Source organism: Notothenia rossii, assembly GCF_949606895.1.
Source record: "Notothenia rossii genome assembly, chromosome: 1".
Taxonomy (NCBI): Eukaryota; Metazoa; Chordata; class Actinopteri; order Perciformes; family Nototheniidae; genus Notothenia; species Notothenia rossii.
The window spans coordinates 96051809-96078708 of NC_136912.1; the positions used below are offsets into that span (position 1 = coordinate 96051809).

At 44.4% G+C, this 26900-nt stretch overlaps 1 protein-coding gene across 11 annotated transcripts in view; it reads left to right on the plus strand.

The window, feature by feature from the left end:
- Positions 1–26900, plus strand: part of fryl (furry homolog, like) — a 141809-nt gene that overhangs the window by 100483 nt on the left and 14426 nt on the right. For 10 of the 11 annotated variants that reach the window (XM_079673730.1, XM_079673721.1, XM_079673726.1 and 7 more), the window contains 10 exons: positions 624–1216; positions 1301–1569; positions 2520–2660; positions 5286–5486; positions 8246–8407; positions 8739–8813; positions 11680–11853; positions 15755–15946; positions 22259–22507; positions 26395–26756. In XM_079673730.1, the coding sequence (XP_079529856.1) occupies positions 624–1216; positions 1301–1569; positions 2520–2660; positions 5286–5486; positions 8246–8407; positions 8739–8813; positions 11680–11853; positions 15755–15946; positions 22259–22507; positions 26395–26756 (2418 nt within the window). The remainder of the gene's footprint in view (positions 1–623; positions 1217–1300; positions 1570–2519; positions 2661–5285; positions 5487–8245; positions 8408–8738; positions 8814–11679; positions 11854–15754; positions 15947–22258; positions 22508–26394; positions 26757–26900) is intronic. The other variant, XM_079673723.1, reaches the window with a different exon arrangement.

Genomic DNA, 26900 nt, shown 5'->3' on the forward strand with positions numbered 1-26900 from the left:
CCCAGCAGACTGAAAGCATGAAGCAAAGAATAAACCAATGTAAGAAGTGTTTGGAGTAACTGGAGAAAACAAAAGTCACCTAGAAGAAAACAGGAATGCTTTTAGAGTCAGGAATAATTATTTAATTTTTTTATTGACATATAATTGTTTTAATTTGATATATAATTATTATTTTTCTTTTGATCTGCACTTCAGCCTCTTGTTATTAAAATAAGTTATATATCAAGCAAGCACTTTTTAAAAACTTAACTAGATAAAAACTCTTGTTCTTTCGTCACGAACACTTCGGCTCGGGCTCAGACTTTTTAATTTTTATCATAAATGTTTTGTTGCAACATCATCAATTGAGAGGCTTAGACTTTTTGACATTACCACCAGACCCCTGCTCGTCATTAACCGACTGGTTTCAGATCTTAAACGGCTCTGTAACTTTTATTCACGTATTTTTTCTTTTGAGTGTTTCTTTTATTATCTTTGCTTTTTAAAGATTGTTTTTAAAGATTGTTTTTAAAGATTGTTTTTAAAGATTGTTTTTAAATGCCATTTCCTGAATGTCTTTCATTTTTGCACTTTGAATTGCCTTGTGTTGAAAGGTGCTATATTGATTCCTCTCCTCTCTTCAGGACCTCCGCGGCGCGGGACCACCTGCTGGGTCCCAAGTTTGCGGCCAACAGAAAGAGCACGGGTCAGCTGAACCTGAGCAGCGGGGGTCTCTTCCTGCACAACCGCAGCAACTCTCTCAGAGCGTCGCTGATGGGCGAGAAGAAGGCAGACAGGCGTCGCAGCAACACGCTAGACGTCGCCGATCGCCTCGCTAACAGCCACGGAAACCTCGCTCGCACTCGCAGTTTATCGTGCCTCGGAGGGGGTGGGGGTCCAGGAGGAGACGCCCTGCCCCCCGTGGACCCCTCCAACCTCATGGCCACCGTGTTCTGGATCGCCGCCTCGCTCCTGGAGTCAGATTATGAGTTTGAGTACCTGCTGGCTCTGCGTCTGCTGAACACTCTGCTGGGTCCTCTTCCTCTGGAGCGGGCGGACAGCCGGCAGCGCCTGGAGAACGTTCAGAACAAGCTGAAGTGGTACAGCTTCCCCGGCCTGCTGCAGCTCTTCCTCAAGGGCTTCACCTCCGCCTCCACCCAGGAGCTCACCATCCACCTGCTCAGCAAGCTCATCAGCGTCTCCAGACACACGCTGGTGGACCCGTCGCAGGCGGCAGGTGAGGGGAGCTCTCCGAAGTTTAAATGAGGTGTCACTCTGGTTATATTAGCTTCAGACGTTCTAACTGTGACTCTCCCTGCAGGTTTCCCTCTGAACATCCTGTGCCTCCTCCCTCACCTGATCCAGCACTTTGACAGCCCGACGGCGTTCTGTAAGGAGACGGCGGATAAGATAGCGAAGGTGTGTGCGGAGGAGAAGTCTCCCACCCTCTCTAACCTGGCCCACATGATGAGCCTCTACAGCACGCACAGCTACTCCAGAGACTGCAGCAACTGGATCAACGTGGTCTGCAGATACCTGCACGATGCCTTCGCTGACATCACCTTGAACCTGGTCACCTACCTGGCTGAGGTACGAGGGACTACCTCTGTTATCATCTGTAGAGACATTCATGTTTCTTTCTGTAGCCAGAGATGGGAAGTACAAATACTTCCTTACTGTACTTAAGTACCGTAATCTTCGGACTATAAGCCGCAGGTGTTTTAATGTTTCATTACCATATGTAAGGGTTCGTGCACAGAGGGGATTGTGGGGAAAGAGATGGCTGTTTGAGGAAGCTCCCATTTATTAACATTTCAACAAACAAGTTGCATATTTGCATAACGTATTCAAGTGTTAGCATTTAGTGCAATAGTAGCTACAGAACATGTGCTGTGTAAACTGTACTGTATCACATAGCGTTTCAGACACACACACTTTTCAACTTTCAAACTTAAACGGTGCGCTCCCAGCGCACGTACCGGCAGTGATCTACAGCAGTGGTTTCCAACCAGTGGTACGGGGACAAACTGTCTCGCTCTCGTAATGTCTGTCTGTCTTGCTCTCGTTCTGTCTCTCGTACCACTCTCGGTTCCACTTTTACTTTTGCGCGCTACCTGTCTCACTCTTTTCCGGCCTCCAGCTTTTCCTGCTGGAGCCCGCCGCTTAAAGGTGGGGGGCGCGGACCGGCCATAGAGCCCATAGAGTTAAAGGTGGTGGACTGTAACCTGTAAAATCCATAGATTTAGGAGGTCCCCTAGTGGCCGTTAGCTGTAACAATCCATAGATTAGCCGCACCGTTACATAAGCCGCAGCGTCGAAAAATGGGAAAAAAGGCGCGGCTTATAGTCCGAACATTACGGTACATGTTTATGGTGTCAGTACTTTACTCCACTACTTATTTTTCTGAAGACTTTTTACTTTGATTTCTTCCATGTTGAACTCAAATACCTGTACTTTCTACTTCTTACACTACTACTAATACTTTTGATATCTCTGCCTGTTTTAATATCTAAGCTGATGTTCTCTCTGTTGTCCCTCAGCTGTTGGAGAAGGGACTTCCCAGCATGCAGCAGTCCTTGTTGCAGATCATCCACAGTCTGCTGAGTCACGTCGACCTATCGGCGGCGCCCGTCAAACAGTTCAACCTGGAGATCATGAAGATCATCGGGAAATACGTCCAGGTGAGAAGCAGAGACATGTATTAGCGCCACGTATATTCTTCACTATTGTGTTAGAAAACAATCTTTAAAGAAATGATCGTGGGTGGTAATATCGTGTTTACTTCTAAAACTAAACTCCTAAATCAGGAAGAAATAAAACAGACATCCTGAGGTTATAGGGGGTACATTTACTAGAAATAACTTACACTTTTATCATTCAATCTCATATTATTCAAGATAACCAAATATATAAAAAGTTCAGAGAAATGTCTAAAATATTCTGAGACCAGTAAGTCTGAGTAAGTTGTACCTTTACCCGCAAAACACCCAAAAATAAACGTGCAATTTACATGTTGTCCTCTGAGATTTTGAGTGAAACATTTGCACAGGTGTACCTTCAATTGGCCGTAGTACTCCCTCGTATCTAATATACAAATGTAAAGTCATTTTCCTACAAGTCCATGTGAATACCAGGGGTTTTTCTAGATAAATATAGCATGAGGGCGCTGACGTCAAAATGATGCCCCGCCCACTTTCGGGTGAAAATACTGCATTAAAGAAAATAATATTGTCTTCACGTCTTAAAGCTGCTGAGTCGTATATCGCTCCTCAAGCATCAAATACATCCAGAGGTTTCTTTGCTTCCTCAGTTTCAGTGTCAGACCCACCGACATCCATCCCATAATTATTCTCCGCGAAAACTAAGCTGTCTCTGACGCTCTGTTTGATACTTATAGTAAAAAATATATTTAAGAAATATCAAAGAATTAATCTAAAAATCATTTAAAAATAAAATCTAAATCCAAAGAACATTTTAAATCCCCCAACAAAAAAAAAATAATCGAAATAAATTCTAATCAAATTTTTTTTAAAACACCGTAAAAACAAATCTGTCTCTGACGCTCAGATTTCTGGAGTAAAACATATACAAATCCAAAACATATATTATTAAAAAAATATATATAAATATAAAATGTTTAATGTTTAATAAAATTGAAAGAAAATGTAAATCCCCCCCAAAAAATAAATAATCGAAAGAACCTAAAAATCTAAATAAATAAAAAAACAAAGCTGTCTCTGCCGGTTTCTTAGTAATTATACAGTTTTTTAGGAACAGAAATAAAATGTAAAAAATCTAAATCAATCCATATCTCAAAGATTGTAAATCTAAAAAAATAATGACGATTTTTATAAAGTTTCTGAGGAACATAAATCTTGCTTTCTGGCCTCACTTTAATATTTTACGACGACAATCTGCATTTTGGTTTGAGGGCGCACGGTCACGTTACCCGGGGCAGACGACCTGAATATGAGTCTGTCTCTCTACTCATCACATTATCATCGGCCAATAGGAGCTCCATGTTCTCCCCTCTCTCCCCCCTGTGGGGCGGGTCACTGCGTGCAGCTCCACGATCTCCCCTCTCTCCCCCCTGTGGGGCGGGTCACTGCGTGCAGCTCCACGATCTCCCCTATCTCCCCCCTGTCTCCTCACTGTGTCTCCTCACTCTCTCTCCTCACTGTGTCTCCTCACTGTGTCTCCTCACTGTGTCTCCTCACTGTGTCTCCTCACTGTGTCTCCTCACTCTCTCTCCTCACTGTGTCTCCTCACTCTCTCCTCACTGTGTCTCCTCACTGTGTCTCCTCACTGTGTCTCCTCACTCTCTCTCCTCACTGTGTCTCCTCACTCTCTCCTCACTGTGTCTCCTCACTGTGTCTCCTCACTGTGTCTCCTCACTGTGTCTCCTCACTCTCTCCTCACTGTGTCTCCTCACTGTGTCTCCTCACTCTCTCCTCACTGTGTCTTCTCACTGTGTCTCCTCACTGTGTCTCCTCACTCTCTCCTCACTGTGTCTCCTCACTGTGTCTCCTCGCTCTCTCTCCTCACTGTGTCTCCTCACTGTGTCTCCTCACTGTGTCTCCTCGCTCTCTCTCCTCACTCTCTCTCCTCACTGTGTCTCCTCACTGTCTCCTCACTCTCTCCTCACTGTGTCTCCTCGCTGTGTTTCCTCACTGTGTCTCCTTGCTGTGTCTCCTCATTGTGTCTCCTCACTGTGTCTCCTCACTGTGTCTCCTCACTCTCTCTCCTCACTGTGTCTCCTCACTGTGTCTCCTCACTGTGTCTCCTCGCTCTCTCTCCTCACTCTCTCTCCTCACTGTGTCTCCTCACTGTGTCTCCTCACTGTCTCCTCACTCTCTCCTCACTGTGTCTCCTCGCTGTGTTTCCTCACTGTGTCTCCTTGCTGTGTCTCCTCACTGTGTCTCCTCACTGTGTCTCCTCGCTGTGTCTCCTCTCCTAACCAAAATGCAGATTTACCCCGTAAAATGTTAAAGTGATGCCAGAAAACAATATTTCTGTTCCTCAAACGATATGAAAATCAAATCTGGTTTTTTAAAAATATTTTTTCCATTTAAACTTTTTTTTTGTTAGATTTGTATTAGTTTTAGATGTTCAGACATGACAAGTGAGGTGTGTAGATAAGAATAAGAAATAAAAAACAATGTAGGGAAGATTTTTTTAAAATGTATAGATTTTTTTATATTTTGATTAGACCCCTCTCTCTCACCTCACTCTCTCTCCTCACTCTCTCTCCTCACTGTTGACCTCTGACCCCTCACTGTTGACCTCTGACCTCTCTCTCCCCTCAGAGTCCCCATTGGAAGGAGGCTCAGAACATCCTGAAGCTGGTGGTCTCTCGCTCGGCCAGCCTTGTTGTTCCTGACGATGTTCAGCGCTCCTACAGCTCAGAGTCCTGCGGCTCTCCAGAGATCGCCTTCACTCGCATCTTCAACAACGCCTCCAAAGAGCTGCCGGGGAAAACGCTCGACTTCCACTTCGACATCTCCGAGGTGCAGCAGCGTTTCCTGTTGCTTCTGTTCTTTATTAGGATCCTGTCGTAGCAACTTCAAATCAGCTGCCGTCTATTCCAGCAGTTCCCAACCTTTTTCAACTCGAGGCCCACTCAAGAATCTAAAAAGGTTTCGTGCCGCACATTCAACCATAAACAATACGGAGGCTAGGGGGGGGCGATATTGAAAAATATATTATCACGATATTTTTCAAGCAGTATCACGATAGACGATATATATGTCGGTTATTATGGTTATTTTTCAAGTTACTTAACAGAACAACCACCAGCTGGTTTTATTTCTGAAATGAATCCCTGAATGAACAATTCAACATTTTGATATGGCTTCAAGGCACAGTTTCTCAGTATCAAGATGAACTTTCTGAGGTAGCACTAGCAGTGAACATCAATAAACATGACAAGGAGGGTAAAACATAACTAAGTAAAACATCAATGAGGAAAAGTCAGTGCCAAACAATTAAAATGTAAACTTTAGACTTGAAGTGCAATAAAAGACTTTAGCATAACTGAAGGGAAAAACTATATAAATACCTTATTGATCAAATAAAATATAAGCCAACAGAATCAAACAAGACAATAAATAAAGTGCAATACTGTCTGAATCCTGACTAGAGCTTCAGAGCATGTCTTTCACATCAGTTTCTTTTTTTTATAGTTTTCTTTTCAAAAAAAATAAAAGTCAGATTTTTTTTTTTTTTTTATCACGATAGATACGATATCTCTGAAAAAGCATATCGTGGAGATCTAATATCGTCACGACGATGTATATAGTCATATCGCCCACCCCTAACGGAGGCTAAATAAAGTTCTGATTGGTCGATTCAGAACGTGTGACACGTTGTTGATCCAGTAGAACAGATCGCTGTCAAGGACTGTAATGAACGTTGCTAAGGACTGTAATGACCGTTGCTAAGGACTGTAATGACCATTGCTAAGGACTGTAATGACTGTTGCTAAGGACTGTAATGACCGTTGCTAAGGACTGTAATGACCGTTGCTAAGGACTGTAATGACCGTTGCTAAGGACTGTAATGACCGCTGCTAAGGACTGTAATGACCGTTGCTAAGCGTTGCTAAGGACTGTAATGACCGTTGCTAAGGACTGTAATGACCGTTGCTACTGAGGATCAAGAAAGAGAAAGGAAAATATATTAATAATGAAATGTTTCCCCACAAATCATAATGTTTTGAAAATGTCTTGGCGGCCCACTTGCAATGCGTTCACAGGTTGGGAACCGCTGGTATAGAGAAAATTATGAGTTGCAATGAAACACAATATCGATATAAAGTCTTTTTAAGATCTTTTATTTTATTGCTTCAAAGCGTGACGACTCCTTCTGAGTGTGACATCAAATCATTTACCTGACAACACAGCAACATGTGGTCCAGGTGGTTCACAATAAGCAAAGCTCACACCCTACAAAGAACAGTTTGGTGTCACAGATACCCCCCCCCCCCCTAGAGCAAGTGTCTTCCTGTAGTGTCATAAAACCCTTCGTGAACACATCTGTTATCTCACATCCATTTCTATGCCATTCCCAGGATACCACTTTGTTAACAGTTACATCTCATGAGGATAGCACTGTATTAAGCTGTAATTCCCATTAGATGGGAGCAGTTCATTTTCACTGTCCAGAGCATGGGTTGGGTCCCAGCTGATGATGGACTATGGTCTGCTGAGTCAGAAAGTCTCCGACAGGGTTAAACAATCTTTGAGCAGATGTTTAACATGTCACCTCCCTTCTGTCTGTCTCCTCCCTTCTGTCTGTCGCCTCCCTTCTGTCTGTCGCCTCCCTTCTGTCTGTCGCCTCCCTTCTGTCTGTCGCCTCCCTTCTGTCTGTCACCTCCCTTCTGTCTGTCGCCTCCCTTCTGTCTGTCGCCTCCCTTCTGTCTGTCACCTCCCTTCTGTCTGTCTCCTCCCTTCTGTCTGTCGCCTCCCTTCTGTCTGTCGCCTCCCTTCTGTCTGTCGCCTCCCTTCTGTCTGTCGCCTCCCTTCTGTCTGTCGCCTCCCTTCCGTCTGTCGCCTCCCTTCCGTCTGTCGCCTCCCTTCCGTCTGTCGCCTCCCTTCTGTCTTCTGTCGCCTCCCTTCTGTCTTCTGTCGCCTCCCTTCTGTCTGTCGCCTCCCTTCTGTCTGTCGCCTCCCTTCCGTCTGTCGCCTCCCTTCCGTCTGTCGCCTCCCTTCCGTCTGTCGCCTCCCTTCTGTCTTCTGTCGCCTCCCTTCTGTCTTCTGTCGCCTCCCTTCTGTCTTCTGTCGCCTCCCTTCTGTCTGTCGCCTCCCTTCTGTCTGTCGCCTCCCTTCTGTCTGTCGCCTCCCTTCCGTCTGTCGCCTCCCTTCTGTCTTCTGTCTGTCGCCTCCCTTCTGTCTTCTGTCTGTCGCCTCCCTTCTGTCTTCTGTCTGTCACCTCCCTTCTGTCTGTCGCCTCCCTTCTGTCTGTCGCCTCCCTTCTGTCTTCTGTCTGTCGCCTCCCTTCTGTCTTCTGTCTGTCGCCTCCCTTCTGTCTTCTGTCTGTCGCCTCCCTTCTGTCTTCTGTCTGTCGCCTCCCTTCTGTCTGTCGCCTCCCTCCCTTCTGTCTGTCGCCTCCCTTCTGTCTGTCGCCTCCCTCCCTTCTGTCTGTCGCCTCCCTCCCTTCTGTCTGTCGCCTCCCTTCCGTCTGTCACCTCCCTTCCGTCTGTCACCTCCCTTCTGTCTGTTACCTCCCTTCTATTGCATGTCTAACTGATTATCTCCCCCGTGTTTAGACACCGATCATTGGGCATAAGTACGGAGACCAGCGCTCTGCGGCCGGGAGGAACGGGAAGCCTCAGGTGATCGCTGTGACCAGAAGCACCTCGTCCACCTCCTCGGGGTCCAACTCCAACGGGCTGGTGCCGGTCAGCTGGAAGAGACCCCAGCTGTCCCAGGTACACACACACACACACACACACACACACACACACACACACACACACACACACACACACACACACACACACACACACACACACACACACACACAGGGTGGTAGATGTTAGGGCATAATTGGTATTAAAAATACTTAAATCCATCTTTCAAAAGTCTTAAAATGCAAACACATGGGAAAAGGGATTTTATGATTTCTTCTTTTTGTTTTGCAATTTAATAATTATCTATTAAATAAGAAAATGTCACTCTGACTCTGTGTAGCATGTTCCTGCTGTGTGAAGCTGTGTGTGTGTCGTGTTTAAAGACAGTCTCATTCTGTGTGTGTTGCAGAGGAGGACCAGAGAGCGGCTGATGAACGTCTTGTCTCTGTGTGGACCCGAGTCCGGCATCCCCAAAAACCCCTCCGTAAGACCCTCCTCTTCTTCCTCCTTCTCTTAAACACAGTCTCTGTTAAATCACTGCAGGTGTTTATATCTGTTAGAGAAACATCTCCCTGGTCCCCGGCTTGAGCTTCAACCTCAGGATCCATGTATCTGTGATCCTCTCCAGAATGGAAGGAGTCATCACATACAGAGCATCAACTAGTTCCTGAACAGTGTCCTTCACATGCTGATATCCAAGAGAGGGAGTTCCACAGTCACAAGATGGAGGAATAGAAAGCAGTATTCAATGTTCAAATCAATAGGCACGCAATGACTCTAAATAATAATGATCACGCCACCAAACACACATTCAGACTAAAGGAACCAGCCTGTTTGGAAAATGAGAGAAGTAGAAAGTACAGGTATTTGAGTTCAACATGTAAGAAGTAGAAAGTACAGGTATTTGTGTTCAACATGTAAGAAGTAGAAAGTACAGGTATTTGAGTTCAACATGTAAGAAGTAGAAAGTACAGGTATTTGAGTTCAACATGTAAGAAGTAGAAAGTACAGGTATTTGAGTTCAACATGTAAGAAGTAGAAAGTACAGGTATTTGTGTTCAACATGTAAGAAGTAGAAAGTACAGGTATTTGAGTTCAACATGTAAGAAGTAGAAAGTACAGGTATTTGTGTTCAACATGTAAGAAGTAGAAAGTACAGGTATTTGAGTTCAACATGTAAGAAGTAGAAAGTACAGGTATTTGAGTTCAACATGTAAGAAGTAGAAAGTACAGGTATTTGTGTTCAACATGTGAGAAGTAGAAAGTACAGGTATTTGAGTTCAACATGTAAGAAGTAGAAAGTACAGGTATTTGTGTTCAACATGTAAGAAGTAGAAAGTACAGGTATTTGAGTTCAACATGTGAGAAGTAGAAAGTACAGGTATTTGAGTTCAACATGTAAGAAGTAGAAAGTACAGGTATTTGAGTTCAACATGTAAGAAGTAGAAAGTACAGGTATTTGAGTTCAACATGTAAGAAGTAGAAAGTACAGGTATTTGAGTTCAACATGTAAGAAGTAGAAAGTACAGGTATTTGAGTTCAACATGTAAGAAGTAGAAAGTACAGGTATTTGAGTTCAACATGTGAGAAGTAGAAAGTACAGGTATTTGAGTTCAACATGTAAGAAGTAGAAAGTACAGGTATTTGAGTTCAACATGTAAGAAGTAGAAAGTACAGGTATTTGAGTTCAACATGTAAGAAGTAGAAAGTACAGGTATTTGAGTTCAACATGTGAGAAGTAGAAAGTACAGGTATTTGAGTTCAACATGTAAGAAGTAGAAAGTACAGGTATTTGAGTTCAACATGTAAGAAGTAGAAAGTACAGGTATTTGAGTTCAACATGTAAGAAGTAGAAAGTACAGGTATTTGAGTTCAACATGTAAGAAGTAGAAAGTACAGGTATTTGAGTTCAACATGTAAGAAGTAGAAAGTACAGGTATTTGAGTTCAACATGTAAGAAGTAGAAAGTACAGGTATTTGTGTTCAACATGTAAGAAGTAGAAAGTACAGGTATTTGAGTTCAACATGTAAGAAGTAGAAAGTACAGGTATTTGAGTTCAACATGTAAGAAGTAGAAAGTACAGGTATTTGTGTTCAACATGTAAGAAGTAGAAAGTACAGGTATTTGTGTTCAACATGTGAGAAGTAGAAAGTACAGGTATTTGTGTTCAACATGTAAGAAGTAGAAAGTACAGGTATTTGTGTTCAACATGTAAGAAGTAGAAAGTACAGGTATTTGGGTTCAACATGTAAGAAGTAGAAAGTACAGGTATTTGAGTTCAACATGTAAGAAGTAGAAAGTTCAGGTATTTGTGTTCAACATGTGAGAAGTAGAAAGTACAGGTATTTGTGTTCAACATGTAAGAAGTAGAAAGTACAGGTATTTGTGTTCAACATGTGAGAAGTAGAAAGTACAGGTATTTGTGTTCAACATGTGAGAAGTAGAAAGTACAGGTATTTGAGTTCAACATGTAAGAAGTAGAAAGTACAGGTATTTGAGTTCAACATGTAAGAAGTAGAAAGTTCAGGTATTTGTGTTCAACATGTGAGAAGTAGAAAGTACAGGTATTTGAGTTCAACATGTAAGAAGTAGAAAGTACAGGTATTTGTGTTCAACATGTAAGAAGTAGAAAGTTCAGGTATTTGTGTTCAACATGTGAGAAGTAGAAAGTACAGGTATTTGTGTTCAACATGTAAGAAGTAGAAAGTTCAGGTATTTGAGTTCAACATGTGAGAAGTAGAAAGTACAGGTATTTGTGTTCAACATGTAAGAAGTAGAAAGTACAGGTATTTGTGTTCAACATGTGAGAAGTAGAAAGTTCAGGTATTTGTGTTCAACATGTGAGAAGTAGAAAGTACAGGTATTTGAGTTCAACATGTGAGAAGTAGAAAGTACAGGTATTTGTGTTCAACATGTAAGAAGTAGAAAGTACAGGTATTTGTGTTCAACATGTGAGAAGTAGAAAGTACAGGTATTTGTGTTCAACATGTAAGAAGTAGAAAGTACAGGTATTTGTGTTCAACATGTAAGAAGTAGAAAGTACAGGTATTTGTGTTCAACATGTGAGAAGTAGAAAATACAGGTATTTGAGTTCAACATGTAAGAAGTAGAAAGTACAGGTATTTGGGTTCAACATGTAAGAAGTAGAAAGTACAGGTATTTGAGTTCAACATGTAAGAAGTAGAACGTCGTATTGGAGTAAAGTACTGATACCAGAATCATGTACTTAAGTACAGTGACACAGTATTTGTACTCCACTACTTCCCACCTCTGGCTACAGTTGGGCTTTGTTATCATGTGTACTCTGATATTGAAGGAGTATCTTCCTAACTCTCTCCCCGATGTGCAGGTGGTGTTCTCCTCCAGCGAGGACCTGGACTCGGCGGAGCAGCAGACCAGCCTGATCCCCACGGTGGAGGAGGTGGTGCGGGAGGAGGACCTGATGGGGGAGGACGGCAGCGAGCAGCAGTTCGGGGTCTTCAAGGACTTCGACTTCCTGGATGTGGAGCTGGAGGACGCCGAGGTGAGAGAGGAAGCTGAACGCTGGGTTTACTCCAGAAGTTCTGGGTGTAAATATTTAAATATTAAAACTAATGCTGTCAAAATTATCACGTTAACGGCGGTAATACATTTTTTGAATTAATTGCGTTAAAATATTTAACGCATTTAACGCATGTGCAGAATGGCCCGCCGCATACATCCCACCAGTGGCAGCGCCAGGGTATGGCTGGGGTAGGCTACAGCCATACCAAGAAATGGTTTAGCCCCACCATGAACAATGATGTTAAAGTAAACAAAATAAAGTCCACCAACTCGCGGAGTAAATCACACAGACAGCAGTTAGTCAGATTGATTTCAAAAAAACTTTTGTCACGTAGTGATCGTCTTCTCAATAGAACATCTTTGATAATGTCTTCTGGCCAATCAGAATCAAGATAACGGCGTGGTGTTGTTGCAGGAAGTCCTGACGGAGAATACTTTTGCTGTAGTACATCTCTATACATCGATACAACATTACGTGTTGATAGAAATCAACACGTAATGAAATGAGACCCCACGGTTTGATGATTGATAGGTGTGTGGGCTGTCTTTCATTCTGACACACAGAACAATGTTATAATAAACATACTGTATGTTAAATGGATATATCCACCTTCTTTCATTTATCTTTCCATTCCCAAACAATACACATAAAGAAATGGCATATTTTGGACTTAGTTCGAATGGTGATTAATCTGATTCATTAATTTTTAAGCTGTGATTAATCTGATTAAAAATTGTAATGGTTTGACAGCCCTAGTTAAAACATTAAGGAAATCTATCGACGAACATCTCCTCTGGGTTCGACAATATAATGTTTCAGAACTTTGGTCTCGTGGAACCGTATCGTTCAAGCACTGCCACAACTTTGATGTAATGGTTTCTGTATATATTGTATTTACAAGGCAGGGGGATCGCTTCCCCTTAATAGCTTCAATTTGAGTTTGGATCGTGGTGAGTCAGGATTACTGCACAGATGTTGGCAAGTTGTTTTGATCAAAAAGTGAAGTACTCCAGATAAGAGTGACTAAATGACCTGTAAGTTGTAATGCACGCGTGTTAATGATAAACTGAGGCATAGCATTTTTGAAACTTATTTTTCTTAAACGTCAGGTTGTTCACAATGTTTTGTAAAAAGAAAGTTAAACGTGAACATTTTCAGGAAGTAGTATTTTGCTCTGAAACAAAGGGGACAATCTGGAGTTGTCGTTATTTATAGATTATCATGCTCTGGTTTTATTGATCCAACCCACTGGTGGCCCCTGAACTAAAACGAGTTTGAATATCGGCGTATGAGCATCAGACCCCTGAAAGCTTATATATTCAGCCAAGAACAAGGCGTGTTTCTGTGAGTCGAGTAATCGCATAGGAAAGAAAAACTCTTTTGAAGTATTTGCGTTAATTAGTGAACAAAGCTTTCTCTGCTTCTCTCTATGAAGCACTTTGACTGTTCTTCACTAACCCGAGTGTTCTGGATCTAACGTCTGTGTGTAACTGTCTTCAGTCCACTAACCCTTCTTCCTCTATTCCTTCTCTTGTTCTCTTGTTCTGCCTCAAGGAGCTGCAGGTAAGTCTGAGGGCCACACACTCTCTGCAGACCCCCCCCCCCAAATGCTGTCTCTGTGTGTTTTCACCTCATATAGTCCTGTAGTGACCCCTGGTTTAAATGCTGTTGGAGATGCACCAACAACCAAAGACATTTTATTGACAGCTTTGACAAACATTTAGTTCTTTCATGCAAAATGTAAATTCAATTCGTCTATAATAAACAATTTGATAGAAAGTGAGTTATAGAAGCATCTTCTCTCTCTTTCACTTTAACAAAGCGTTTCCTCACCTCTCGCTGAAGTCTCTACTCACGGTTCTGTGTGTGAACGGTGCGGTGCATCTCTAACTCCTGTGGTTGTGAATCTTTTTCTTTTGTAGTTTTAAAACCTTTACCATCCCAACATGTGTTCTGTCTCTCAATCTGCATACGTGTGTCTGTACGGTTTGGCTAAAGGCCTCTGATGACTGGGGGGTGATCCCTAACAATCAAGAAGCTGTGTGAGGGACGCTGCAGTGTTTCAGCTCCACAGCGCTCCTTTGAACCTAACAAACAAAATGTGTTATATTCCACATAAATACCGTAATTTCCGGACTATAAGGAGCACCTGAAGCCGCAGCAGCTAAATTGAATGATGTGTACATATATAAGCCGCACTGGACTATAAGCCGCAGGTGTTTTAATGTTTCATTACCATATGTAAGGGTTCGTGCACAGAGGGGATTGTGGGGAAAGAGATGGCTGTTTGAGGAAGCTCCCATTTATTAACATTTCAACAAACAAGTTGCATATTTGCATAACGTATTCAAGTGTTAGCATTTAGTGCAATAGTAGCTACAGAACATGTGCTGTGTAAACTGTACTGTATCACATAGCGTTTCAGACACACACACTTTTCAACTTTCAAACTTAAACGGTGCGCTCCCAGCGCACGTACCGGCAGTGATCTACAGCAGTGGTTTTCAACCAGTGGTACGGGGACAAACTGTCTCGCTCTCGTAATGTCTGTCTGTCTTGCTCTCGTTCTGTCTCTCGTACCACTCTCGGTTCCACTTTTACTTTTGCGCGCTACCTGTCTCACTCTTTTCCGGCCTCCAGCTTTTCCTGTTGGAGCCCCCCGCTTAAAGGTGGGGGGCGCGGACCGGCCTTAGAGCCCATAGAGTTAAAGGTGGTGGACTGTAACCTGTAAAACCAATAGATTTAGGAGGTCCCCTAGTGGCCGTTAGCTGTAACAATCCATAGATTAGCCGCACCGTTATATAAGCCGCAGGGTCGAAGAATGGGAATAAAGGCGCGGCTCATAGTCCGAAAATTACGGTAGTGTGAAAAGAAGCCCCGCCCAACAGACACAAGACAGCAGGACCAATGTCAGTGCTCCCAGTTTACGACGTGTTTACTAAAAGGTGTATCTGAGAGGAGGAGACGCAGCGGATGTTTCATGTTCAAGGATTCAAGGCTTTCATCATGTGTTGGTAGCTGCAGTGTAGATATATCAATGAACGCCTGAGGGCACAGGCTCCTCCAACAGAGCAACATATTATATTATAAAAAGGACAAAATACAAATAAAAATAGTGCAAAAGGAAACGGAGTAGGACTGTATGGATGTTTTATTCCACGTGTTGCATGACTAGTGTCAAAAGAAGCCCCCGTCCAACAACAAGACTCCACTGTAAAAGATGAGTGCTCCCAGTTCACAACGCGTTTACAAGATTCAAGGCTTTGTCATAATAATAATAATAATACATTTTATTTTTAGGCGCCTTTCATGACACCCAAGGACACCGTACAATTTGTTAAAAAGAAAGAAACCGCTAATAGGCAACAGAACATGATAAAAACACAAACAGGAAGTCATGGAGGAGACAGTCAAGTGGACACAAATGAAACATGTAATGGGGAGCACTACAGTGAGGAGGCAGATTGGAACAGGTGGGTTTTTATATGGGATTTGAATGTGGTGATTGTGTCTGACTGTGGGATGTGCGGGGGGAGGGAGTTCCAGAGTCTGGGAGCAGTGCAGCTAAAAGCCCGAGCACCCGTGGTGACGAGCGGGGGGTGGGGACGGTCAGCAGACCAGCAGAGGAGGAGCGAGAGGGGGTGTACTCCTGAAGAAGGTCAGCCAGATAGGGGGGGGGCAGGTTATGCGTACAGCAGCTACAGTTTAGATAGACAGATCCAACAGAGCAACACAATGACACAGTGCAAGTAAACACAGATAATCTGAGTTGAGTCACAGCAGTGGATTAAATGTCGTGTTTCACGTGTTCTCGTTGTGTTTCACCGTCGGCTGCTCCGTGTCCTGTGAACGTTGTCTCACTGCTGCTGTCTTCCTGCAGGGGGAGTGCATGGACAACTTCAACTGGGGGGTGCGGCGCCGCTCCCTGGAGAGCATGGACAAAGGGGGGGGGGACACGCCGTCGCTGCAGGAGTGCCAGTTCGCCGGCAGCACGCCCAGCCTCAACCTCACCAACCACGAGGACACGGACGAGTCTTCAGAGGAGGAGGTACTGAGCCATAGACACGTCCTCGTAAGTCCTCCTGTAGCAGGGAACCCCCCACCCCCCGCCCACCTGCTGCTCAGACGCTGGCATGGGGAGAGAGAGGGGGTGTGTGTGAGAGAGAGAGAGGGGGTGTGTGTGAGAGAGAGAGGGTGTGTGTGAGAGAGAGAGGGTGTGTGTGAGAGAGAGAGAGAGAGAGAGAGTGTGTGTGTGTGTGTGTGTGTGTGTGTGTGTGTGTGTGTGTGTGTGTGTGTGTGTGTGTGTGTGTGTGTGTGTGTGTGTGTGTGTGTGTGTGTGTGTGTGTGTGTGTGTGTGTGTGTGTGTGTGTGTGTGTGTGTGTGTGTGTGTGTGTGTGTGTGTGTGTGTGTGTGTGTGTGTGTGTGTGTGTGTGTGTGTGTGTTCACAGCAGCAGAATTATAGTGCAAATAAAGTAAGAGAATAAACGTACATATTAAAAATAAATAACACTGTATGCACAAGTTATTAATAATCAAACATTTCCCTAATTGGGATCAATAAAGTCTTATCTTAAACACTAATAAAAAAACACAAATGGCCGATAAGTAAACCATGCTTAAAAAAACGAAGTTGCAGTGTGTGTGTGTGTGTGTGTGTGTATATATAATACAATGAAAGAGGTATCTGTTATGTTTACAGATCCTAAATAAACTGATTGCACACAGTTTTAGATTTACAGGCAGTGTTAGTGCACATCAAGGGGATTCCTGTGTGTGTGTGTGTGTGTGTGTGTGTGTGTGTGTGTGTGTGTGTGTGTGTGTGTGTGTGTGTGTGTGTGTGTGTGTGTGTGTGTGTGTGTGTGTGTGTGTGTGTGTGTGTGTGTGTGTGTGTGTGTGTGTGTGTGTGTGTGTGTGTGTGTGTGTGTGTGTGTGTGTGTGTGTGTGTGTGTGTGTGTGTGTGTGTGTGTGTGTGTGACTGTGTGTGTGACTGTGTGTGTGTGTGACTGTGTGTGTGTGTGACTGTGTGTGTGTGTGTGTGACTGCGTGTGTGTGTACCTGCTGCTGGTGGACGGGGGACCGATGCTTGCTTCCTGCTGGTGGTAGACGCCCCCTGCTAGATAAGTTATGTTGCTGTAGAAGGTTTGATTTGTGGGTAAGTACAGATCAGGAGGAATAGAATAAACTCACATGGAGGTAAATCCTGATATTCAGGAGGAGAGAGATTTGATATAAATCAAGAGTTCAGATTAACAGCATGCTCCTCTGCATCTGGCTCGTCCCGTATGGAGGCCAAAAGCTGCCATTATAATAAATAAAACATTCACATAATAATGAAACAGAATCTAGATGTGCAGTTTAATCAAATTAATTAAAAAATGGACAAGAATATTTGTATATATTCCTCAAATATTGTTCATTGTATGGATTAAATCACTTCGATTTTATTGATTACATTTTCCTTTGTTTATTTATTTTACAATTTTTTGTATCTTTCTATTTATTCCCAAAAATTAATTATGTTTTAATGTATTTTTATAAATAAATAACACAATAATTTGAATTGTTTCACACATTTTTATTCAATATAAAAAAAATCTAATAAAAAAAATCAGTAATTTTGTATTTTGAGTTATAATTAAGGTCTGTATCGTCTTTCTTTATTTTAATATTTATTTATTATAATGGCAGGTCAGTCCTCTCTAACTCTTCTCTGCTTTGCTTCGCTTTGCAAGCTGTGATCCCATAATAACCTCATTAATATCAAAGCTTCCTCTCTTTTTATCTTCTTCTTCCTGTCAGTGCACCGTGACAGAATGTGCCGTTTATTAAAGCATGCAGATTAATGTGAAGTCTGAAATATTAAAGTGTTATTTATATGTCCTTGTTTACGACAGCATGATCTCACATTCTGCCTGAATCAGGATTTAAGTTCTGAATTAATTGAAACTAAAATGACTAAAAGTCGAGCTCTGAGAACATCGAGGAAACACGAGCACTAAAATGTAACTATTAAACCCTTTTGGACCGGTCACTATGTTTATACAATTAAATATATATATATTTAGTTATTTCCTGTTCTGATGACATTTATATTCATTATTTAGAAAATAGTCAAATTCTGACTCAAATGTACAAATTCTGAGATTTAAAAAAAATAAAACAAACATTTGTAGAAAGAAAAAACACCAATCTTTTAGAATTTCTTTTTAAAAACTATCAAAAATTAGAATTGTTTTTAAACATCCATCCATCCATCCATCTTCTCCGCTTATCCATGGTCGGGTCGCGGAGGTAGCAGTTCCAGCAAAGAGCCCCAAACTTCCCTTTCCCATCAACCAGCTCTGACTGGGGGATTCAAGGAGCTCCCAGGCCAGAGAAGAGATATAATCCCTCCACCTGGTCCTAGGTAGAGATATAATCCCTCCACCTGGTCCTAGGTAGAGATATAATCCCTCCACCTGGTCCTAGGTAGAGATATAATCCCTCCACCTGGTCCTAGGTAGAGATATAATCCCTCCACCCGGTCCTAGGTAGAGATATAATCCCTCCACCTGGTCCTAGGTAGAGATATAATCCCTCCACCTGGTCCTAGGTAGAGATATAATCCCTCCACCTGGTCCTAGGTAGAGATATAATCCCTCCAACTGGTCCTAAGTAGTGGTATAATCCCTCCACCTGGTCCTAGGTAGAGATATAATCCCTCCACCTGGTCCTAGGTAGAGATATAATCCCTCCACCTGGTCCTAGGTAGAGATATAATCCCTCCACCTGGTCCTGGGTAGAGATATAATCCTTCCACCTGGTCCTAGGTAGAGATATAATCCCTCCACCTGGTCCTGGGTAGAGATATAATCCCTCCACCTGGTCCTAGGTAGAGATATAATCCCTCCACCTGGTCCTAGGTAGAGATATAATCCCTCCACCTGGTCCTAGGTAGAGGTATAATCCCTCCACCTGGTCCTAGGTAGAGATATAATCCCTCCACCTGGTCCTAGGTAGAGATATAATCCCTCCTCCTGGTCCTAGGTAGAGATATAATCCCTCCTCCTGGTCCTAGGTAGAGATATAATCCCTCCACCTGGTCCTAGGTAGAGATATAATCCCTCCTCCTGGTCCTAGGTAGAGATATAATCCCTCCACCTGGTCCTAGGTAGAGATATAATCCCTCCACCTGGTCCTGGGTAGAGATATATCCCTCCTCCCGGTCCTGGGTAGAGATATAATCCCTGGTCCTGGGTAGAGATATAATCCCTCCAACTGGTCCTAAGTAGAGATATAATCCCTCCAACTGGTCCTAGGTAGAGATATAATCCCTCCACCTGGTCCTAGGTAGAGATATAATCCCTCCACCTGGTCCTAGGTAGAGATATAATCCCTCCACCTGGTCCTAGGTAGAGATATAATCCCTCCACCTGGTCCTAGGTAGAGATATAATCCCTCCACCTGGTCCTAGGTAGAGATATAATCCCTCCACCTGGTCCTAGGTAGAGATATAATCCCTCCACCTGGTCCTAGGTAGAGATATAATCCCTCCACCTGGTCCTAGGTAGAGATATAGTCCCTCCACCTGGTCCTAGGTAGAGATATAATCCCTCCACCTGGTCCTAGGTAGAGATATAATCCCTCCACCTGGTCCTAGGTAGAGATATAATCTCTCCACCTGGTCCTAGGTAGAGATATAATTAATATAATCGCTGCTTCCCCCTCAAGGGGTCGGACGGTTTTCCAGAACAACTTTGGTTCTCACCCTCACTACACGTTTGGGCTTACCAGGTCTGTTCAGAGGCTTCCCAAGCCACTCGACCCAACTCACCACCAGATGGTGATCAGTTGACAACTCCGCCCCTCTCTTTACCCGAGTGTCCAAAACATACGGCCTCAGGTCCGATGATACGATAACAAAATCAATCATGGACCTTCTGCCTAGGGTGCTCTGGTACCACGTACACTTATGAGCATCCTTATGTTCGAACATGGTGTTTGTTATGGCCAATCCATGACTAGCACAGAAGTCCAGTAACAAACCACCACTCCGGTTCAGATCCAGCCAATCACGCCCCTCCAAGGGTCTCCATCATTGCCCACATGTGCGTTGAAGTCTCAAAGCAAGACTACGGAGTCCCCTTCAGGAGCCCCATACAGGACTCTTTTCAGGGTTCAAGTCTGAATACTCTGAACTGCTGTTTGGTGCATAAACACAAACAAAGCGGCACCCAACCGGGGGCTTGTGAGTATCCCCACACCCGCCAGGCGCCTCCCACCTTGGGCAACGCCGGAAAAGAATAGAGTCCAACCCCTATCCAGGAGTAAGGTTCCAGAGCCTCTGTGCGTAGAGGTGAGCCCCACCAGATCCAACTGGTAACGCCCCACCAGATCCAACTGGTAACACCCCAACAGATCCAACTGGTAACGCCCCACCAGATCCAACTGGTAACGCCCCACCTCCCCACCAGATCCAACTGGTAACGCCCCACCAGATCCAACTGGTAACGCCCCACCAGATCCAACTGGTAACGCCCCACCAGATCCAACTGGTAACGCCCCACCAGATCCAACTGGTAACGCCCCACCTCCCCACCAGATCCAACTGGTAACGCCCCACCAGATCCAACTGGTAACGCCCCACCAGATCCAACTGGTAACGCCCCACCAGATCCAACTGGTAACGCTCCACCAGATCCAACTGGTAACGCCCCACCAGATCCAACTGGTAACGCTCCACCAGATCCAACTGGTAACGCCCCACCAGATCCAACTGGTAACGCTCCACCAGATCCAACTGGTAACGCCCCACCAGATCCAACTGGTAACGCCCCACCAGATCCAACTGGTAACACCCCAACAGATCCAACTGGTAACACCCCAACAGATCCAACTGGTAACACCCCAACAGATCCAACTGGTAACGCCCCAACAGATCCAACTGGTAACGCCCCACCAGATCCAACTGGTAACGCCCCACCGGATCCAACTGGTAACGCCCCACCAGATCCAACTAGTAACACCCCAACAGATCCAACTAGTAACGCCCCAACAGATCCAACTAGTAACGCCCCACCAGATCCAACTAGTAACACCCCAACAGATCCAACTAGTAACGCCCCACCAGATCCAACTGGTAACGCCCCACCAGATCCAACTGGTAACGCCCCACCGGATCCAACTGGTAACGCCCCACCAGATCCAACTAGTAACGCCCCACCAGATCCAACTAGTAACGCCCCACCAGATCCAACTAGTAACGCCCCACCAGATCCAACTAGTAACGCCCCACCAGATCCAACTAGTAACGCCCCACCAGATCCAACTAGTAACGCCCCACCGGATCCAACTGGTAACGCCCCACCGGATCCAACTGGTAACGCCCCACCGGATCCAACTAGTAACGCCCCACCGGATCCAACTAGTAACGCCCCACCGGATCCAACTGGTAACGCCCCACCAGATCCAACTAGTAACGCCCCACCAGATCCAACTAGTAACGCCCCACCGGATCCAACTAGTAACGCCCCACCGGATCCAACTGGTAACGCCCCACCGGATCCAACTGGTAACGCTCCACCGGATCCAACTGATAATGCCCCACCTCCCCACCGGATCCAACTGGTAACGCCACATCAGATCCAACTGGTAACGCCACACCTCTCCACCAGATCCAACTGGTAACGCTCCACCAGATCCAACTGGTAACGCTCTACCAGATCCAACTGGTAACGCTCCACCAGATCCAACTGGTAACGCCGCACCAGATCCAACTGGTAATGCCCCACCAGATCCAACTGGTAACGCCCCACCTCTCCACCAGATCCAACTGGTAACTCCCAACCAGATCCAACTGGTAACGCCACACCAGATCCAACTGGTAATGCCCCACCAGATCCAACTGGTAACGCCCCACCTCTCCACCAGATCCAACTGGTAACTCCCAACCAGATCCAAGTGGTAACGCCACACCAGATCCAAATGGTAACGCTCCACCTCCCGCACAAGATCCGGCTCCTTCCCCCCCAGAGAGGTGACGTTCCACTGGGTCTGGTCCGTCGAGACCCTCTGCTTTCACTGCCACCCTTCTGGCACCCAATCCCAAGCGTGTTGCTCACGTTGCCTTTTTGGGCTCACCGATGCGATAAAAATAGAAATAAAATACTAAATTAAATCAATAAAAGAATGAAAACACCGGGGGGTTTTTTTATATTTTCAAATGATTATTTTTTCATATTTCTGAGATTAAAGTCAGGATTCTGAGATTATTTTAAAAATTATTCCTAGATTAAAATCATGTTTAAAAAAAAAATAACAGATGACAGAATCCCAGCCCTCAGTGTATTTGTATGGAGGATCATATTATGAAGTCTTTGCTGACCCCCCTGTGTTTCCCCCTCAGATGAACAGTGACTCCGCCACAGACGACACGGCCTCCACCCATGTGGACTCCATGCATCAGGACTCCATGCATCAAGACTCCATGCATCAGGACTCCATGCATCAAGACTCCATGCATCAAGACTCCATGCTTCATCGGGACTCCATGCAGCGGGAATCCATGCATCAAGACTCCATGCAGCGGGACTCCCTGCAGCGGGACTCCGTGTTGGAGCGGATGCATTCAGACTCCAGCAGCCAGCTGCCTGAGGTGCGATCACTGGGGGGCAAAAATGAGCTCTGGTGCTCGGGTGCTTTCTAGCTCTGTCTCTTCCTGTTTCTCTGCTTTGTGTTTACCCTCTAACGTCTGTCAGAGGCAGATGGTCCGGTGTGTGTGTGTGTGTGTGGGGGGGGGGCGGGGGGTTCTGTAGTCCTGGTTCTGTAGTGCTGGTTCTGTAGTCCTGGTTCTTTGCACTGCTTTAGTTCTTCCTCCTGTCGTAGCTTCGCTCTGCAGGCTCTTGCTTCTAATTAATGTGGTTACTGTGGTGGGGCTCGCTTGCTTGTGATTTGTGGAGATTAAATCAGAAGCTCACCTCAGGCCAGCTGTCACTGCTCAATAACACCTGACTCAGCCTCAAAATACAGACCTGGACCACCCAGTTACACCTGACGACTAAACCTCCTGTTACACCTGACGACTAAACCTCCAGTAACACCTGACGACTAAACCTCCTGTTACACCTGACGACTAAACCTCCTGTTACACCTGACGACTAAACGACTAAACCTCCAGTAACACCTGACGACTAAACCTCCAGTAACACCTGACGACTAAACCTCCAGTAACACCTGACGACTAAACCTCCAGTAACACCTGACGACTAAACCTCCAGTAACACCTGAACCTCCATCTAACTTTTAATGGACTCCAGCTGCTAACCTCCATCAGAAGCATGTGTGAGTATATGTCTGTTACACGTGGTGTGGTCACTTTAAAACCTTCATATTAACAAGCTTCAATATTAACATCCTGTATGGAGGACTAAAGCTGCCAATACGATTTAAAAAAAGACTCAATCAATAAATGATTTATATAGAAACAAATGTGGAATTGTCAAATAAATGTGCATGATAATTTAACACTAAATAAATATGAATAGAAATAATTACTTACCACATTTATTTGACAATAGAAACTTTTATTCATTCCTTTTTGATTGTATTTATTCATTTAGTCATGTTTTTACTCCTGTTTTTACTTTACTGGCAGCTTTAGCCCTCCGTAGTGAAACAGCTTTGCCATCCTCTGACGTGTATCGCTTGTACTAACAACGGTGAGTAGACTGCAGGATTTTAAAGGAAATGACCCAATCTTTTGTCTTTCACTTAATCTTACCTCATACATATTTATAGAGAGCGTGGATGCTTTATTACTCAGCACTGTGTGTGACTGTGTGTCATCTGAAGGACATCTCCCCCATCACTGCGGCTCTTAGTGTAATGAGCCCCAGATAAAACCATCACTACTGAGGGCGAGCTCTTCTAAAAGCTTTCTGTGATATTGCCTCATCATCCTGCTGGCCGTCTGCCATACTGCCATACCCCCCCCCCCCTCCTAATGCACGACACTTTATATAAAAACACCAATAGCTCTTAATTAGGGACCTTCTCTGGGTAAATGAGATACATGTAAACGGACCGTGTTTATAGCACAGTCAGAGAACTCTTTAACTGGCTTCAGGGATCCAGAAAATAAGGCCTTAATTCGTTAATAACTTCAAAAAGAAAGTCAATTTATATATTAAAAAATAGCAAACAATTAATATAAATGTTTTAATGAAGTATTAATAAATATTGCAGAAGGAGTATAGGAAGAAAACGTGGGAATAAAAATAGTTTTTTCTTATTTAAAAACCCTTTCTGTGCTTCTTAAATCTTAAAGAAATATTTTGATTTTGATTTTTCTTTGTTATTATTTAAAATAAAATTTGCCAAAAATAATTAAATGTGTGCAGAAGGTATAGGTGTCAAATCTCTTAAATAGTCAGATCATTTTTTATTAATTATATTGTTTAATGACTCGAATAAAGACCCTGCACTGGTCACCAAATGTGGAGTTAGCTTTCTAAAAGGCTAAAATATACAAATATGTTTTGAGTTTTGTTTTAAAGACTTCCTCGAGCAGGCTTCCCTGATGTCGACAGGCATTTTGTTCCATATCTTTGGGAACCTCAAACCAGCAGCAAAGGGTCGCAGTGTTGTTGACGGCTTGTAGCTGAGTTAGCAATGTAGCTGAGTTAGCAATGTAGCTGAGTTAGCAATGTAGCTGAGTGAGCCGTGTAGCTGAGTTAGCCGTGTAGCTGAGTTAGCCATGTAGCTGAGTTAGCCATGTAGCTGAGTTAGCCATGTAGCTGAGTTAGCCATGTAGCTGAGTTAGCCATGTAGCTGAGTTAGCCATGTAGCTGAGTTAGCCATGTAGCTGAGTTAGCCATGTAGCTGAGTTAGCCATGTAGCTGAGTTAGCCATGTAGCTGAGTTAGCCATGTAGCTGAGTTAGCAATGTAGCTGAGTTAGCAATGTAGCTGAGTTAGCAATGTAGCTGAGTTAGCCGTGTATCTGAGTTAGCCGTGTAGCTGAGTTAGCCATGTAGCTGAGTTAGCCATGTAGCTGAGTTAGCCATGTAGCTGAGTTAGCAATGTAGCTGAGTTAGCCATGTAGCTTAGTCCTTGCCCATTAAGGGCCTTATATGTCAGGAGGACCTTAAAATCTGTCGTAAGGTAAACAGTAATCAACTTTAATCTCAGAACAAACAGAAAAACATGTGACCCTTGTCGTCTTCCTCCCTGATTATTATTGCTGTTCGCTGCCTTTATTATTAGTGACGTCACTAACACTGTATTAAGTTATAAATCCTCAGATAGCGGTCCGTCACTGATGTGATTTATCTGCTGACGTCTCCCCGTCCCGCTGATGATTAATAGCCACTGAGGTCCGGTTTTAATGGCACTTCAGTGATAGACTCGGAGATATCGGCCTCTGCTTATTGATCCTTTTCTTTTTCTGTGATCTCTCATGAGAGGCGTTAGCGAGCGCAGGGACATAAAGAGAAATGTCAGAGGCAATGCAGCTCGTAAAAAGTGCCGACTTCAAATCCCTCTCGGGTCACTTAAACTCACGTGAGATCTTAAGTAAAGTCTTAATTCAGCCGATAACAGAGGCTCAGCAGTGATGCTGGAATATTAAGAGCTAACTGAGCCATGTCAGAAACAATATAATTTTAATGTACAATCATCCCCCATTCTGATTAACAACCCGTCACTGTACTGTGTTGAAGAGAACCAATCAACATCAGGCTGCATTTACGCCATAAATAAGGGCTGTGGTTAAAACAAGCTGAAGAGATCTTGAGGCTTTGTTTTACCACATAAAGTACATCAGTAAATACCCCACTGGTGTCTATATGAGACGACTAAACGTCATCACGCCCAACATTAGCCTCCTTTAGCTTAGCGGTGGTGACGTGAAGTCATGTGACCGTGCTGTAGTTCCTTTATAGCCCAACATTAGCCTCCTTTAGCTTAGCGGTGGTGACGTGAAGTCATGTGACCGTGCTGTAGTTCCTTTATAGCCCAACATTAGTCTCCTTTAGCTTAGCGGCGGTGACGTGAAGTCATGTGACCGTGCTGTAGTTCCTTTATAGCCCAACATTAGCCTCCTTTAGCTTAGCGGTGGTGACGTGAAGTCATGTGACCGTGCTGTAGTTCCTTTATAGCCCAACATTAGCCTCCTTTAGCTTAGCGGTGGTGACGTGAAGTCATGTGATCGTGCTGTAGTTCCTTTATAGCCCAACATTAGCCACCTTTAGCTTAGCGGTGGTGACGTGAAGTCATGTGACCGTGCTGTAGTTCCTTTATAGCTCAACATTAGCCACCTTTAGCTTAGCGGTGGTGACGTGAAGTCATGTGACCGTGCTGTAGTTCCTTTATAGCTCAACATTAGCCACCTTTAGCTTAGCGGTGGTGACGTGAAGTCATGTGACCGTGTTGTAGTTCCTTTATAGCCCAACATTACGTGTTTTACTTCAAATATCCTAAAGTGTTGTTAATATGTGGAGATTCTCCGTCTGAACTAAAGGTCATGTCTCGCTCTCTGGTTGCAGGATGGAGTCAGCATGACGTTAGGAGAGGATCTCAGCAGCAGTGTGAGCACAGACACGGGGTTCTGCTCCGTCCCCCCGCTGCCCTCTGACGCCTCGGAGCTGTGTGACCTCCAGGACCCTCAGGAGGACCCTAACCCTGACCCCCCTCCCCCGCCGGCCATAGACACCCCCCCAGGGTCGCTGTATGAGGAGGACCCCCCCATAGTGCTGCAGATCCCCCCAGAGACTCAGCCAGACCCAGATCCTGATCCAGACCCGGACCCCGACAGCACCTTTGGGTGGGAGGAGGACGTGACGCTGGCTCTGAAGGAGCTGGACGATCGCTGTGAGGAGGAGGGGGGCGACCTCTCAGACATGTCCAGGTAGGAACAGCACTTTAAAGAGTCCTCTCCTGCTGATGTTCAGGTGTATATCAGTATGTAGTGTCTCTTCTTTAAAGAGTCCTCTCCTGCTGATGTTCAGGTGTATATCAGTATGTAGTGTCTCTACTTTAAAGAGTCCTCTCC